This window comes from Ipomoea triloba, chromosome 7 (genome assembly GCF_003576645.1).
Source record: "Ipomoea triloba cultivar NCNSP0323 chromosome 7, ASM357664v1".
Lineage (NCBI taxonomy): Eukaryota > Viridiplantae > Streptophyta > Magnoliopsida > Solanales > Convolvulaceae > Ipomoea > Ipomoea triloba.
Window position 1 is genome coordinate 14562065 of NC_044922.1, and position 18386 is coordinate 14580450.

At 37.0% G+C, this 18386-nt stretch overlaps 1 protein-coding gene across 2 annotated transcripts; it reads left to right on the forward strand.

The window, feature by feature from the left end:
* Positions 1–6106: 6106 nt before the first annotated feature.
* LOC116026240 (kinesin-like protein KIN-5C) lies at positions 6107–13527 on the forward strand. Of its 2 annotated transcripts, XM_031267723.1 has the most exons (8): positions 6348–6366; positions 6665–6763; positions 7116–7222; positions 7486–7644; positions 7737–7820; positions 7899–8104; positions 12895–13143; positions 13276–13527. In XM_031267723.1, exons 3-7 carry the CDS (start codon positions 7193–7195, stop codon positions 12914–12916), a joined length of 501 nt encoding a protein of 166 aa, XP_031123583.1. In that variant the 5' UTR covers positions 6348–6366; positions 6665–6763; positions 7116–7192; the 3' UTR covers positions 12917–13143; positions 13276–13527. The 2 variants fall into 2 exon arrangements, with proteins under 2 accessions (XP_031123582.1, XP_031123583.1); XM_031267722.1 differs by lacking the exon at positions 7116–7222 and having other exon boundaries at positions 6107–6366.
* The last annotated feature ends 4859 nt before the right edge of the window (positions 13528–18386 follow it).

Consider the following 18386-nt stretch of genomic DNA (forward strand, 5'->3'; position numbering starts at 1 on the left):
GTTAAAACTTAAATCCGTTAACTTTAGGAATAGTTTTATAAAATAATAATTTCTTAATAACTCTCTACTTTAATCATTCTTGTGTTCACCTCCTTAATTGGGCTTTGAGCTTTGGAGAATCAGCAATACTCACCCTCATTCCAGTCGTCATTCCTCAAAAAAGTCAAATTATTTATCCGCACTCGTAATATTCCATAGAAGGCTTACGGAATCATATATATATATATATATATATATATATATATATATATAAGTCTAAGATTCTGGCATTTATCAAAGGAAAATTATATATATATATATAAAGCTTCCGGGTCTCTTCTGTAATGGCTGGTGCATTTTAATATGTTTGATGGTAAATTCACCGTCCGGGTCCACCCGTGTTCGCTCCGGGAAGCATGGGAGTTGGTCCAAGAAGAATCGTCACACTTGTGATAATCGAACCCCAGTTCTCCCAAAATTTTTCCCGAGAGCTCACTTGCCACTTAAGCTACCCCATTGGGTTAGATATGCTTGATGATGCTTTGAGTCCAAATGCCATTTCTATGTATATCATAGACCCGTATATACAGCACTTTGTGATCCACCACATACAATTCCTAAATTCCTCAATTTTATCATATACTTTCGCACCTTTGGGGGGTTAAGAGTACAATGTTTACTACAATTTTATTTAGTATTTTAATTTAGCCAAAGTAACATTTGTCTTTTGCATGCTGGCAGCAAGGAATACAAGATTGTGGTTGGTTTTAATTTGCATTTGATGTTACTCTGATCCCAAAATAGACACCCTCTTTTGGATGGGTATATAAAGAGAAGCCTAAGTCTCCCATCCACTCTCCCCCTAACTCAATATTGTTACTTGTCTTCTTCACTCTTCAGCTTACAGTATAATTCTAAACGGCTGAGGACTATGCAAGAATACATTTACCTGGAGGACAGGCTATTGTTATAGGTCCGCAAGAACAGGGTACAACAATAGTTTTCAGTGCTGCATTCGCCATTATCCTTCAATTTCTACAACTGAAGTATGAAGGCCAAAATCAAATGGGTCCATTTCAAGCCTACCCAGAAACCATGCACTTTGCAGTCGCTTCTTTGCTGATGTGCTTCTTCCTCTATGCCATCCACAAAAGGTTTTGTTCACACCCTCTCTACCGCAGGGCCTCTGCTCATGTCTTCATTCCCACTGCAATGGCGTTCTTTGCTCTCTTGTCATTGCTATCTACTGCTTCAATTCTGTTCCCAGAGTCCGTTCGTGGGGTTTTTTATATTCTCTGCGTATTGCTTTCAGCTGGAGATTGGCTGCATTCGCTCTACACCAAAATCAAGAACCAACTTGGAGACCAAAATCAAGATAATAATACGAGGCTTCCTGTTTGATGCCAACATGCAACGTAACAGTAGGAGTGAAAATGCGTGCTGTAATTGAAACTTTATTTACGGAGTATTTATTTTGGTTTAGAAGCTAAGCGTGCAGGTACTATTAAAGGATTTGCATTTGGTAACTCCCTTAAGCCAACATAATTTAGTGGCTTAAACAAAGGAGTTCAATAGGCTGCTCCCTTTGGATTTAAACTTGAAATCTTCTTTGTTGTCCGGTTATTAAAACTTTAGAAATATGAAAAATACATACTCTAATAATAACGCTATGAGTGCAGACGTGTGGTTACAAAAGCAATAGTAATATCATTGACTAGGATATACCATACTTATGGTAAACCATTATCTTATGTGCACTTTCAATTAACAGCTACATAATTTGTTAATTAAATAATATAGACCATAGTCTACTATATGCATACCTAATATATAGCAATTGTTATATTATGGATCTGGTTCACCTTACATTGTGAAATAAATATGGTCCAAAAATAACATTCAATTCCTATGTTGGGATATATATTTACTCAATTTTTTTTTGACCGAGGCAAGGTGATTCGAGGACGAATCGTTTCAAAAGAGTGAGGAAATATTAGGAATTAAAGCATGACTTGATAAGTTGTTTAATATTGCCTTTTGAGGCCTTAAAACACCAACGACAAATAAATGTGGCAAGAGTAAATTAGGTGATGTAATTTTTTTGAATACAACTAACTCTATTACATTGTAGTATCTGTTCAAACATACTTTCTCAACCTATTGAAGCACAAAGAGTCAGTATCGCCTCTACTGAGGCTCGAACTCATGATATGGACCAACCTTTTGGCCAAAAATAAATCAGGGAGGTAATCTAAATGGTCTAATTTCATTGGCTGCCATGGGAGGAGAAAAGACAAGTGTCATTAAGGCCAATACAAGACAAAAATAGGAGAAGAAATTAGCTTGTCTTCATTTTCAGAGATACTTTGGAATTCCCAAGCAACTCTTGTCTTCTTTATAGCATAGCTTTGATAATTATGATGTGTTTATCTCCTGATCTTTTAAGCTATATAAAGGCCAATACACTCATGTAATACATAGGCAATTGAGATGAATGAATGAAATCAGAAATGCTAAGGCATAATTTGTTGTTCTCTCATCGATTTGAGAACTGTTTATTAGGCTTATCAAGATAATACCAATCTTGTGGCGTCATTCATTCCTTATCACCTAAGACCAAGGTGTGGCAGAAATATCCATATAAAAAAATACCAAAAATAATCCGCCAGACTAGCCCCATCTTCACCCATATCCATCTCCTTCACCTCAAACTGTTGTTCTTGTTCGTGTTGATTTTGTGAGGAAAAGATCGGACAACTTTGAATTTCTTTGGAGAAGTGATTCTTGAGTTCATCCCAAAAGATCCACATCATTTGGCACCAGAGCTTTGGTTTCATTCCTCACACAAAAAGGTCACAATTCTATCCAACAACAAAGATTATGTTTTTCTGTCTGTCAAAAATTCAGGCTGCACTGTCTGAAAGAAAAATTCCAAAAAATATTTCCTTTTGTTGTTTTGATCTGAAATTTTTATTGGTGTTAGATAACTCACCAACATTGCCTTCCATCAAAAAAATTGGCCGAAATCTTTCACACACAAACACATAAAATTCATTGAATTCCAGCCTACTGTTGTCCAGTTTCTGCCAAGATTTCAGCCTGCACTGTTGAAAGAAAATAATTCATTCCAAAAAAATACTTCCACTTATCCAATTGCTTTGAAATTTTTTCTGAAAGTATATAACTTACCATTCATTAGTTTCATAAAGGTTTTGGATCAAAATCTCACTCCTAGAAGTTACAGAAAATTCTGTTTGATGCCAACATGCAACGTAACAGTAGGAGTGAAAATGTGTGCTGTAATTGAAACTTTATTTAGGGAGTATTTATTTTGGTTTAGAAGGGAAGGGTTTGCATCGATAAACTTGTTAAGGTCCATAACTCAGTGGCTTAAACTAATGACATCAATAGACTGTTTCTATTGGATTTAAACTTAAAATTTTGTGATTATTAAGTCAATAATCTGATCAACTTTAGAAAAAATAATAATCTGATCAACTTAATTAGATAAAATTGCCCCTTATACTCTAATAATACTATGAGTGCAGATCAGACGTGTGCTTACAAAAGCAATCGTAATATACTAATATCATTGACTAGGATATACCATACTTATTATAAACAATTATACAGATTATAACAATAGTCTACTTTATGCCTAATATATAGTAACTAGTGTTTTACCTGTGCGTTGCACGACAACAATTATGATATGATGAATTAAAGGAGAAATTTACCAAATGAAAAACCATTGTATAATTGTATGAATGAAACTATGATGAAATATTATAATAACATTTTACAAATTTTTGAAAACCTATATATGTATACATTGTTTGTTATGAAATTACTTTGAGTGTTCTCCTTATAACAAATCAAAATCTTCAATCTATTTGGGTTGGTGACTCTTGAAGCAACAACATATAATTGTCCATGACTAAATACTGGTCTTTTTAAGAAGAGGCCTACGTGACAAAGTGATTGACCTTGACTCCTGTTAATCGTCATTGCATAAGAGACGATTGGAGAGAATTGTCTTCTTTGAAATTTAAAAGGCAGTCTCAAATCTGAAGGAGTTAATGACATTCTTGGAATCAAGATTTTATGATCTACACTACTTTCATATAATACATTTGCTTCTAAAACATTATTTCCAAGTTTAGTAATAACCATCATTGTCCTATTACACAAACCAACTGAGTGGTCAATATTTCTCAAGAGCATAACCGGATAACCTACTTTCAGCTTGAGTTCATGATTAGGCACACCAGAACACTTGATCCCATTCAAAAATTCAGGTGTGTGCACATCAGCTAATAGATCAACATTTGAATCTGATTTGCAAGAACTGTCAAAGCTGAAATATGTATTTCCTTCATATGTGTTTAAAGAAGTCATATATTCATTTATAGAGTTAACCACATTAAGTGTTGGAGCCAATATATATTGTCCTCTTTTCCAAGTATGTTGGATCATCAAAAATATTGGAGTATGATGGATATGTACTTTCCACAATAGTTGCAATGGGATTTCCAGAACATTTCAACAAATTCTCTTCTGGAATAGTAATGTTTTCACATCCAATTGTTTGCTCTTGAATTTCTCCATCTCCTATGTTTGCAATCCATTATAAGAATTGCTTTAGCTTTTCATAATCACTATTTAAGAATGAGCTTTGAAATCGCATATTTTTTGTCAGACATAACACTTTACAGTACGGCCACAAGTAAGATGCATTTATTGTTGCATTAATTATATCCTGTCTACTTTCTTTGGGATAAATGGCAAAATTTGTCGACAAATACTCGCCACTAAGAAAGTGGGGGACTCTTGATAGAATAATATAATATACCTTACTATTATTATTATTAATATTATTATTTATAATAATAATAGTATTGGTCAAAGCAAGAAGGAGTCCAACCAAGAAAATAGAGAAGTGTACGGGAAGTTATAACTGTGCAGAAAGACATTACTTAAAGGCTCAGGAAGATCAAGCAAATACTAGACTCATTCTCTTCTACATATAATCTTTCCTTACCTTTTCCTTCTTCTTCAATAGCCATGTACATGTACCTGCAACAAGTGGATTTCGGCTTGGCTTAGCCCAAAAAGGCTCGTGGTTTTCACCGTTTTGGTTTCCACGTTAAACATCCTTGTGTTATTGTTATTGATTCTCTGCAATCATCCATTTATTATCTTCTTTTATTTATTGGATTTAATAATTCGGACCACCCGGGTTAATTAAATCCATCAATATATATATATATATATATAAGTAATGTACTGTGTGTATGTAGTAAATTACTTTNGCCCGCCCTTTGGCGGGCTTCAATTTTCGAAACCGGGGCGGGCCAGCCCGGCGGGCTAAGCCCATTTTGACGGCTCTAGATGAAGGCTGCTCAAATGTCAAGTTAAAACTTATTAGTATGCGTCAAAGAGATGCAAGAACCTATAATCTGACATCTGTCTCTGAAGTAGTAGCTTTAATCGTTGGAGATTTTGACCAATCGATGGGTGATACAAACATAATAATGGAAACTCAATCAGGTGAATTGCAACGTATAAATGAATTACATCTTGCATATCTTGGATTTCAATACCCTCTATTGTTCCCCTATGGTGAGGATGGTTATAAGGAAGATATACTCATCACACACCCCAACACTTCTAATTCTGGCGGAAGGAAACAAATTAGTGAACGTAAATTATTTGTATATAGGATGCATGAACGAGTCAATGAGGTGTCAACTATATTATTTGCAAAGAGAATTTTCCAGCAATTCACTACTACAAATTTGATCATATAATGATAATTTTACACTACACGTATTAAAAAAGGTGTAGTGTATTCTCAAAAATAAATAAAAGATACTACTTTTCGCGACACCCATAAAAAACGGGTGCTGCCAAAAGTAAATTATTAAAATATTAATTAACTTTCCGCGGCACTCGTAAAGAGTAGGTGACGCACAAAGTATGTGATTTAAATAATAATTTACTTCCGGGGCGCCCAAAGAAGAGGTGCCGCGGAAAGTCTATCCACTTCCCCAAAACTTACGCTAAAAATAAATACAGAGTATTATTTTCCCCGTCTTCCCCCTTCTTCTTTCCCTTCACGACCTTCACAAACAGATCTGAGGAGCTTCAGCCGCCGTTCGAGGAGAGCCGCCGCCAACGCTGCTACCTGCCGCTGCCCACGCCGATGCCTCACACCGTCGACGGCGCTCACCGCTCGCTCTCCGCCTCCGCTGACGCCACTCGACCGGAGGTCCTTTAGCTGCCGACGCCGACGCCCCCCACGCCGTTTGAGGAGAGCTTAGTCATTGCGAACTTCTCTCTTTAATGTATCTGTCTGAAAACCAGGGCTTCCAACAAAATCTCGAGGTATTACTGCGTATAGCGTAGGATTAAGAGTATTGTTTTATAATATATTTATAAATCTTAGGCTCTTGTTTTACTTGCTACGGCATAAGCATTTTCTATTCATTCTTTTGTTGTCTTCTCTATTTCCTTAAGCTAGTATAAACTCTAAATTGCATGAATCAAACAGAACAAGAAGAATGAGATGTTACTTGTGCAGTTGTGTTTGGCATTAACTATATAATTATTACTTGCATAATGAAATTGTTACTGTACGTACTGTTAAGACAAATACATTGAAATTGTTAATTTTGTTATATAGGCATTTAAAGTCCATGAAGAAATTTTGCTTCCAGGAGAAGTGATTATGGAACAGGGGAACATAATAGACCAACTTTATTTCGTCTGCCATGGTCTGTTGGTAAAATGCTTCACCCTCTGTCTCTTAGCACCCACTTTACATTATTATCTTCTTCTTTCTAGTGTACTGTGTATTATGATTCTTTTTACTAGTACCATAACTGTTTATCCTGTAATAGTACACAGTTTTTAGTGTTTGGATATTGATAGTGGCTTTGAGGTTTTTTCTTTGTTGTTAACCTGCTATAGGGGTAAAAAGGATTTAATTGCATCAAATTTTCAAGTCCAATGGCTTAATTGCATTTTTCATAAAAATTGAATGACCTATTTGATCCTTATTCCTTTTATATTAGATTATAATAGGTAGATTGGTATATGTATGTTGTTCTAACACATTTTTTTCCATGATACAGTTCTTAGTTGCTGAGGCTGTTGAAACAAATAACATATTTGATACTCTTAGAAAACTTTGTTGACTCATAAAGGAGAAATGGCACATTTTGTTCAAGAGCTTCGCCATGTTAGTATATTGATTTAGTTCTGTCAAGAACACCCTAATTATAGCTTCTTGATAATTTTATGTTCTTGCATCACTTCAAGCATTAAACCACAAAGTGTTCAATTAAAAACATTTTTAATTTCATCAAAAATAATTAGAAGTTGTCAAGAAATGTCTTCTACATAATAGACTGACTTGTTCACTTACTACATGCATATCTTCTTTTGAACTTAATGACTTTTATGTACTTTTTTTTTTTTTCTTGTGTATTTAATATTTTGTAGAGATTTAGTGCCAGTACCGAGCTCTTGATGAATATCTCAAAGGGCATGCAAGGATTTTTTGATAAGCTTGTAGGGGAATCAAAAACACTTGGTTGTCATGCAAAGAGAGTTGATGAAATTCAAACAAAGCAAATTTTTGAATTTCAGAAGGAATATGAGGTATATTTTAAAAATGTGAGCAAAAGTGATACTGTGTAGCAGTATAGGCAAGTGCCTTACATAGTTACATGTGTGGGGGTTTTCTTCTATAGGAACAATCAAGATCAGTGGCTGAGAAGCTTATTGCTGATGTGTCCTCTCTGGTTTACCATCACATGCATTATCAAAAAGAGTTGGTATGTTCTTTAAATTGATTGCATCTGGCATGTATTACTCTTTTGCCTTTGCAAAATATTTTAATGTTGAGGTGACAGGTGGATGAAAGGCTTGTGGAACTCACAGAAACAGTTACTGAAAACAAGAGATTTTTGGATGGACGTGTTACATCAATGGTGGGTATTACAACAGCTGCAAAAAGAAAATGGTCAGATTTCTTCATACAAGCAGGGACCAACACCAAAGACAGTGCCGACTTTTCTGCTGCAAAACATTGTCGAATGGAAGCATCACTAGAAAACTGGTAAGCTTCTAATCTTTCTAATCCTTTCACCTCCTGTGCTCGGTTCTCTGTAATCTCATTTTACTGTTGAATGATAACTAATATCTATGCTCCTTAGACATCCCACTTGTTAGGAATATATTGTAATTGTTTTGATGAACCAAAAATTGTAATATTAGACCACCAATTTTATTTTGAGTCTAGTATAGGATTATGTCAAGCACAAGCCAAATCGGTTAAGCGGAAATTACAACAGTATAAATTTTTAATTTATACTTGTAAGTCATTCGCTTCCACTTTACAAATTGATAAGAATTTGGAAGATTGATCAAGACTCGAAGACATCCTGGAACGTGACAATGGTTCGAATTGCAAGAATTAATTCTTTGAGAGAATTAAGTAATTCGTGATGAAGATGTTGCAATTAAAAGTCAAAACTGAAGTCAATCTTGAATGGGTTCTCTCACAAAATATTTTGGTGATGAGGATGACCTTGCCTCTTTAATAGATGGAGATGAGGATGACTAGCTCAAAATTTAAAGAGAGGATGACTTGGCCGAGAATTAAATCAAGATTGAAGATGAGGTTGACTTGGCCGAAATTCAAAACAAGAATGGAGATGAGGATGACTTGAATTAAATCAAGTATGGAAATGAGGATGACTTTACCGAAATTTAAAATCAAGAATGAGGATGAGGATGATTAGCCTATTGGAATTAATTATGAGGATGAGGATGACTTAGCTACAAGTCATTATAAGGATGAGGCTAACCATGTGCATTCTTGAAGGAGGATGAGGATGACCTACACATAAAGGTCAACCTATTTTGCCATGCATGAAGATGATTTACGTGAAGATCCAAATCAATAGGGGGAAGAACAAAATCATTTTTGAGGCTGAGTATGGCATAACCAAGAAGAAAAATAGGATGGTCTATTTATTCCAAAGGAGTCCAACACTGCCAACAACACTTCTAAAAAGGGAAAATATTATTTTCCTAAATATGGCATGAGGATGACTCCAAAAGGTGAATTCAAATAAACTTGCTACAAGGTGCTGAAGATCATTATGAGAAAAGTCAGTATACTTTTCAGAGGCATTAATTATGCTCAAACAAGAGTCACCGAACGGATATATTTCAGAGCAACCTGACTTATGGATTATGAACAAAGTCAAGTGTTCACACTACCAAAGTCAAAGATGGATGGCTACAAGTTACAAGGAAAATTATATCAGTGATTGCAGAAGAACGTTGCAGGATTATCAGAAGCAAAAATTCAAATTCATCTGACAGAGCCATCAAAGTTGGCAAAGACCATCTGAAAGCATTTAATGCTCTGAAGAATTACAACGGGCAAATAGCTAATTTAGCTATATAAACCCAAGAAGACTTGATACACAGCACGGGGAATAACACGGTGAATGACACAACGAAAAAGGGAACAAAATACGGATGAGTTATTAGCACTGAATACACAACAAGTGATATCAGATTTGAAAGTGCTGAGAAGTGAGCTAAACACGAGAGAAATCAAGTCTTAGAAAAGAAATATTTTATTTCTTGAAAAGAAATTGTAGGAGTGTAGCTTTGTGCAAGACACTCGGGGGAAACTAAGTGTAGCTGGGTGCAAAACACTTGGTTGATTGCTTTGTGCGAATTACTCGGAGGAGTGCAGCTTTGTGCAGAACACTTGTGGAGACTAAGTGTAGCTGGGTGCGAAACACTTGGTTGAAGGGCGTAGCTGGGTGCAAGACGCTCGTGAACGTAGCTGGGTGCAAGACGTTCGGGTTTGAGTGTTGCTGTAGCGAAAGTGCATTCGGAGTAGAGGAGTGCTAGAAGAGCATAGATTCACTATTATATCTGGGTGATTGAAGATAGTGGAATCTCTCCTGGAGGAAGGAGAAAGTGGAGTAGGAGGATTACATCACCTCCGAACCACTATAAATCCCTGTGTCATTTACTTTATCTGCTCATATATCTGCTTGCATATTTATCTATCTGAGCATTGCATGCATTGCATACTTTGTCACATTTATTACTCATAAGCTTTATTGGTTCACGTGACATCTAGTTTGCATGCAAGACATATTTGCATACTCAACCTCATCCTGTGAAAGCATATGTGTTGTTTGTTAGGAAAACATAATGTAATAGGTTTTGATGATACCAAATGTAATTCACAATCCCCTAAGTCTCGAAGGATAGGAAATCCTTGTAAGTTCGACAAGTAAACTAAGAGCGAAAATACAATCGGGTAATTGAGCTCAACTCGAAAAATATTTAAGCTTAAGGTAAACTTGTGTGAACATCTTAGAAGTCTCGTGTTGTAATCTTATAGACAGATCAGAAGAAGGCACGGGACAACACTGGAGGAATAAGGGTCTGCGAGACATCAACTAAGTCTCGAGACATAAGCAGAGTTCGAGAGATAGGATCTCTCGATACAACAATCCAGTTCGAGACATAAGCAGAGTTCGAGAGATAGATCTCTCGATACATGGGATCGAGACATCAAGTGGTCATCAACATTGGTCTCGATGAACTGGTACTTCTCCAAGGGGCTGAATGGCAGTCAAACATGCATGGATAAAATAATCTAAGTTTGGAGAAGAAGAATATCATGGAGATAAAATATCAAGGAGGTGCCGAAAGAATATTATGGGAACTACCGGAAGTGGATGCCACATCAGAATTCCACGACAAACGGATAGAAGGTGCACCAATCCAAGGTCGGTCTTATTCCCTAAAACGAGGATCAATGGGAATATAAAAAGAGTAACTTTTACCAAAAGCAGTAAGTGGAGCATGGACTCAAGAAAGTGAAGTATGGAATATTCACTACAAGACAAAAGGTTCAAGTTACAAGACCACCACTCCATGAAAAATGCTGAAAATATGCAATTCCCATACTCAGCATGGGAGACAGATTTCAAACGGAATAATTTTCCCTCCAACGGAATTATTCCTTAACTCTCATATAAAAAGGACGTGAAGACACAAGTTCAAAAAGAGGTTGGTTCGTTCGAAATTCTTAAGAGGTGTCTGATTCAAACGTTCAAAAGTGCAAGTGCTTAATTCGGAATATCATCCTGATATTCAAAACAGCGAGAAAAACACATCTTAGTGTTTGAGAGAGTTACAAAGCTTAAACTGCTATACATCTAGAAGGTGACCGAAGCTGCTCTACAAGGCTGATTATCCAACGAAAGCTTTTGGTCAGATTAGAGATTGTTACACTCAAACTGTGACAACCGAAACAACCTTGCTTTGGAGAAGGCAAGAAGAGGCGGAGTAACCTGGCAGCTGTCTTGCGAAAAACCTGAGGCTTGAGGCGGGCTTGGTGATCAAAGCTCAAGTGCTCGAGAGGTGGAGTAACTAGAAGCAGGGAGAAAAACCTGAGGAGGGGCGGAGTAACCTGAGAGCTGTCTTGTGAAGATCCTGAGGCTTGAGGCGGGCTTGGTGATCAAAGCTCAAGTGCTCGAGAGGTGGAGTAACAAGAAGCGGGGCGAAAAACCTGAGGCTTGAGGCGGGCTTCATGATCAAAGCTCAAGCGCTCGATATTGTACTAAAAAGGGAAGTTTTAGTGCAATCCTTTTAGGGAGTTTCTAGAAGAAGAGTGGATGTAGGCGTGTTGGCCGAACCACTTAAAAATCTCTCTCGCATTTACTTTCTGCTTTTATCTCTCGCTATCTAACTCTCGAACTGCACTGCATATAATCACACCTCTCGAACTAACTCAAACTCGTGCTATTTAAAAAGGGGATAACTTTTCCGCTGCGCATAAAACTTTGTCTTCATCTTGTGAGGTATCGGACCTAAACATCCTAAGTCCAATACACACGAGAGGTTGAAAAAGATTTGCAAAATCTTATACAAGTCTATTCACCCCCCCTCTAGACTTGTACCCCATCCCCTTGGGACCAACATTGTTATGCTACGAACCCAACTATTCATTGCATATACCGTTTGATCTGGGTTTGATAGTTCCCACGTCCGCATGCGAGCCAAACTTTATATACTCAGTATTTGAGTTATTCCTGATGTTTCTAACGTGTTGCATGTTGTGAAGCTCTTCATTTTTGCGTAACTTTGATTATAGCACTTTACCGTATTATTTTTTCCGCTGCGTAATTCAAGTTGAATTTATTCACTTGGATTCTTTCTGTTGAAGTGTTATAATATTTTTTGAAAAGTTAGAAAAGTCTATTCACCCCCCTCTAGACTTTTCCCTATCCTATCGGGACCAACACCACTACTACAAATTTAGTCCAGGAAAAGAAAGATTGAGATTTTTCTGCAAGAGATGCCTTACAACCTGTCCTGAAGTTATTATTGGGTCCAGACGGTGAGGAGTTGAGGGTTTTGGTGACTAAAGAGGCTATTCATGTCACTAAAGCTGTCATTCTGGGCTCAATTATTGAATCATATAACTTCATCACTGGTCCGATGAGGACGATTATCTTCAATGGCAATGCAGCTGGTCCTCTTGTAATGAATCTTGCTAAATAGAAAAGCATTTAGGATATGCCCTACAACCGACTTGGTTAAATAGTGAGGCATATCTATGTTCATATTTTCTTCTTCAATATAAAAATTCATGTAATAAATATTGATATTTTCAAATGTTTCTGTTGATTTGTAAATATTTATTACATTTAAAATATACTCCTTAATATTTATGTTTTCTGTTAGTATTTTTCCTGTTCTAAGTATCTTTCATTTTTGTATATCAGGTCAACCACTTTGGTCCATATGTAAGGCATTTTTTCAATGTCAGAGATAAAGGATTTCTATGTGTTTATTTTGCAGGTTAAGAATTGAGGGTTTCTAGTTGGGAAAGAGTTCAAGGAGCATTGCGGGCAGGTCAGCATCGTACCAGATTTTCAAGGATAGGGCCAAGAACCGGGTAGATGATCTGCAAGGGATGTTTATTGATCTGCAGTGTCTCTGAGGAAGGAGAGCCGTACTATTGAGGTGGCAGTACTTGAAGAGCAGTTTAACCAGATGCTTCACGAATGGAAGGCAAAGCTGAATGAGCCCACCCCAACTTCTTATCAGGTATGACCAAATTGCTATGGTGATCTCTGTTGACTAAATGAATAGGTCATTTTGCCCAACATACTAATAGTCTGTTCTGACTGTTTTGTTTCATCTCCTAACACAAATGCCTCTGTTTCTTTTTTATATTAGCTAGGAAATTCATGAGATGCTAATGCCAAAGACTCTGAAGGTTATATCAGAGGTTATAATGTTGCAAATAGACAAGCAAATAGAGGTACTTGTCTTTTAATTGCATGATCGGTTTTATCTGTGTTTTATGTAGTCCTTTCTATTTAGACAAGTATCTTTATAGTATTGTAATTTCAATCCATAATGCTTGTGTGAGAATTGCAGGTTGAATATTATTGTTTTGGTTTTAATTAAAAAATATTTTATGTTACTTATCAGTAGTAGTAGTTAGCATATGCTGTATTTGCCAGTTTTGATCTTAGAAACTTTTGCTGTTTTGTTTTATCAGTAAATAATTGGCGGGAAATTTTTTCTATTTTTAATTACCAAAAAAGTTTTGCTTTATTAATTATAGTATATATATATATATATATATATATATATATATATATATATATATATATATATATATATATATATATATATATATATTTATATTTATTTATTTATTTATTTATTTATTTATATATATAAAGAGTATGACTTTCCGCTAGACCCGCTTGAGAAAACAAATTATACCAAACAGCTGTCAGCTAACAGCTAATTTACCAAACACCTTTCTACGATAACTATCAACTAGTTATACCTTCTAATCCAATCAACTAATAACTATAACCGCTTGAGAAAACATTTTCCGTTGACTACATTTTTCGGACGTTGCCAAACACAGAAAACTCGGAAAACAGTTTTCGAAAGTCATTTTACGAGTTACCAAACACACCCTAAATCATTATGGCCCCGTTATGGCACTGTTTGATGAAATAGTCGGTTTATCAGTCAATTTTGATTTATTTGATTACTATTAATTTATTTGATTTGGTTAAAAAGTTAATATAAGTGTTTGATTAATCAACATTTTGTAATTCTAAAATGCTAAAACACAAAAATGTTGTTCAAAATAACTTTTCTAATCAATTTTTTGAGAAAACAAATTATACCAAACAGGTATCAGCTAACAGCTAATTTACCAAACACCTTTCTACGATAACTATCAACTAATTATACCTTCTAATCCAATCAGCTAATAGCTATCGGCTAACCGCCATTTACCAAACAGGACCTCTAAAATCATAGATTGGAGAAGCTAGCTCCCTCTTCATTCGATATCTCTTCAACCCAACTGTACACACTGAGAACCAATTGAATTGCTTCACTTCCCTGGTCTACCCTCATTGTTCTCTTCTGTTTTGTCTTCTCCAGCAGGCTTATTAGCTTACAGTAGATCTATCATATATACATCGAGTGAGTTTTTAATGGCAGGAATAGGCCTAGTTCTTGGAGGATATGATGTACATTCTTCATATATACATACATAATCTCACCCATTCCAATTCCTTCATGGCTATGCGATACAGATACTACTGGGTTTTATACTTCCAATTCCAACAAGATCATCATTCATATCCCCACAATAACTGTACTACCAGCTACAACACCTTCCTCACACTTGTTGGTTTTGCATTTGCGGTCATCCTTAACTTCCTGCAAATCAAGTATCAGAATAATAATAATGAAGACCAAAAGGGTCCATTTCAGACCCACCCCACAACAATGGACCTCGCCCTAGCTTCACTGCTGGTCTACTGCTTGCTTTATGGCATCCACCAAAGCCAAAGCTAGCTGTAGCTTTTCTTATTCCCACCCTCGTCTTTACCGCCGTGCAATGCTGTTCTTTGCTCTCTTGTCATTACTGTCTACTGCTTCAGTGCTGTTCCCCGAATCAGGAGGGGTTTTCTATGCTCTCTGCATATTGCTTTCACTTGGGGATTGCCTACTTTCACTCTTTCATAAAATCAAAAACCACATACAAGTTAGTGGGTACAATGATCAAACACTTTGCTAAAACAAATTTGACTTCATTGCAACGCCTTTGGCTCCATCTTAGCTGCCCTTGCCTTACCATAGAAACGGTTGACATACCCAAGTAGACCACAATAAAAGCAGAACTTATGGAGACGTTCATACATGAAGTTAAGCCAGGATCAAGAACTATTACGTAGACCTAACAATTATGGACATGACATGAAACTGGATACAAAAATAATGGGCTAGTGTTTAATTTTAACGTGAACCATTAACAGGTTGACCTATTAAGGACCTGTTATGTTTCGTGTATTAACGGGTCAACCCGTTAACTATTGAATTTTTTATTATTTTCAATTTTATTCTAAAAACTAGTATGAACTTCTTTTTGAGTGCTACTGATTCTATTACATTGTAATATCTGTTCATCTATACTTTCTCAACCTATTATTGAATTGTATGTTTTTTTCTTAATGTAACTTAACTTCAAATTTTAGTTTTTTTAATATATTAATAGGTTTAGCGGGTTTAAAGAGGTTTCGTGTCATATCGTGTCGACACAACTCGAAACCTGTTAACAAAACGTGTCTATCGTGTCAATCCGCTTAACCCGTTAACAAATTGTGTTTGTGTTTTTGTTAAATATTAGCATGTAATACAAAAGGGTAGTTTGGTAACTTCTATTCACTTTTGGTTGTAACAACTTCTCCCGCCATAGCAACTCCCTGAACCTCCTTTATATTGCATGTTCTATCCTCACATTAATGCAAGTTCAGTTTTCTCCCTTTCAATGAGTAACCATAGTCTCATCTTCCTTACCTGATTTTGTTCTCTGCACACGAGTTCATCATGGTATCAGAGCAGAGAAGATCCACCTACGCTGCGGCAGTTTCTGGAGTTGGAGAATCTAGCCAGAGATCGCCGTCTACTCCGATCGATCGCTCACCTGCTCGCACCAACATTCCGCAAAGAAACCACGCTCCACAGAGGAGCGCCGAATCAGAAGAGGACGAGAATCCTCTACACTTAGGCAACAATGATCACTCAAATATTGTTCTGGTAACTCCGTTGCTCGCCGGCAGCGACAACTACGGCACATGGAGTATCTCGATGTGCAACGCACTTGAAGTGAAAAATAAATGGGGAATTGTCGACGGAAGCGTCGATGCACCGGAGGAAACACACCGCCAATATCCGGCGTGGAGAAGGTGTAACATCATGGTTTGTTCTTGGATTTGCAGATCGGTACATCCATCAATTGCGCAAACTGTTATGTACATGCAGAGAGCTTCCGATGTTTGGAACGACTTGAAGAAAAGGTTCTCTCAACGCGATCCGCATCGGATCTCCATTCTACAGAGCCAAATATATGAGCTCAAGCAAGGTAATCTTTCTGTTAATGATTACTATACTAAATGCCGAGGCCTCTGGGAACAGATGAATGAGTTGAGGCCATTGCCGATGTGCAAATGCACGCCAAAGCCAAAGTGCTCATGCAACTTAATGGAGGAGATAAGGAATGAAAGGGAAACGGATCACATTATCCGATTTCTTCAAGGGCTCACTGATGAATATCACATGCTTAGATCAAACATACTGGTTTTGGATCCTCTCCCTGACATCCACAGAGTATACGTTATGACCGAAAAATTTGAAAGACAATTGCAGATCATAAGCCCTAACAGTGTGGAGATCGTTCATGCTAATGCTGTTCAAGTCGATGAAACTCCCTCTGATAATAATCTTGTTACTGCTGCGGTAAATTTCCTTAATAACCGAAGGAGCACAAACAATGGTGGCAATAGAATTGCCAAATGTACCTACTGCGGCATGAATGGTCACACAGTGGAGAAGTGCTATAAAAAGCACGGCTATCCACCTGGCTGGGTGCAAGGTTTCAAGTCCAGAGGAAAACAGCCAGCCGCTACCACTTCTGCGAGCAATGCTGACAGCTTCTCATATGATCAGATGCAAAAGTTCATGTCTCTTCTACAGACACAATTCGGCCAAAGGCAGTCACCTACTACGGCAGCAGTTTCACTCATTCCCACCTTCAAAGAGGAGGGCCCTCATACTCAAAGTGAAGGCAAGTACTCTTTTCATACTCATGTTAATGCTTTAACTATGGAATCTTCCACTTGGATCTTAGATTCAGGGGCCACCGATCACATAGCATGCTCACTGGAATGGTTTGATGAGTATCATGAGGTAAAAGGGGCTGTTGTAAATCTGCCAAATGGAAAGTGTACTGAAGTTACACATATGGGAACCGTAAGGCTCAATGACGAAATACGGTTGAAAAATGTCATGTACATCCCAAGCTTTCAATTAAATATTGTTTCTGTTACTAAACTGCTTCAAGATTCACATTATAATCTGGTTTTCACATCTGATCAGTGTTTGCTCCGGGGGAAAAATGGGAAGATGACTGGTTTGGCTAAAGAACAAAGAGGGCTGTATGTGTTGGAAGAACCACCTCGGAGTCACAACAAATCCTGTAATCATTTTGTTATGCAATGTAGTCTTGAAATGTGGCATCAACGTTTGGGACACTTTCCCATAAATAAGATGCAACATATACATACCTTTGCTGATTTTTCTGTGAATAATAATAAAACTTTAGCCTGTGATGCATGCCATTTGGCTAAACACAAAAGATCTCCTTTCAATTTGAGCAGTACCATGTCTAAAGAATGCTTTGAACTCTTACACATGGATATTTGGGGACCTTTCATGATCAAATCGTTAGGGGGGGAACGTTACTTTCTCACTATTGTTGATGATCACTCAAGGTATACCTGGATTCATTTAATGAAAACAAAGGCTGACACCCAACAGTTGATCAAGAACTTTCACAAATATGTTTGCACTCAGTTTAATGGCACAATAAAGATCATACGAAGTGATAATGAAAGAGAGTTCAATATGGCTAATTTCTTTGATGAGTATGGTATTATACATCAGCGGTTTTGTGTAAATACACCACAGCAGAATGCAGTAGTGGAACGCAAACACCAACACCTGCTGAATGTAGCAAGAGCTTTACGTTTTCAATCGAATCTTCCGCTGGATTTCTGGGGACAGTGTGTTCTACATGCAGCCTTCCTCATCAATCGACTCCCATCTCCAGTTATTGAATGGGAAAGTCCATATCAACGGTTGTATGGGCATGCTCCGGACTTACGCAATTTGAGAGTCTTTGGCTGCTTGTGTTTTGCTTCTACCTTATCTCACGCAAGGCACAAGATGGCTGCACGGAGCAGAAAAGG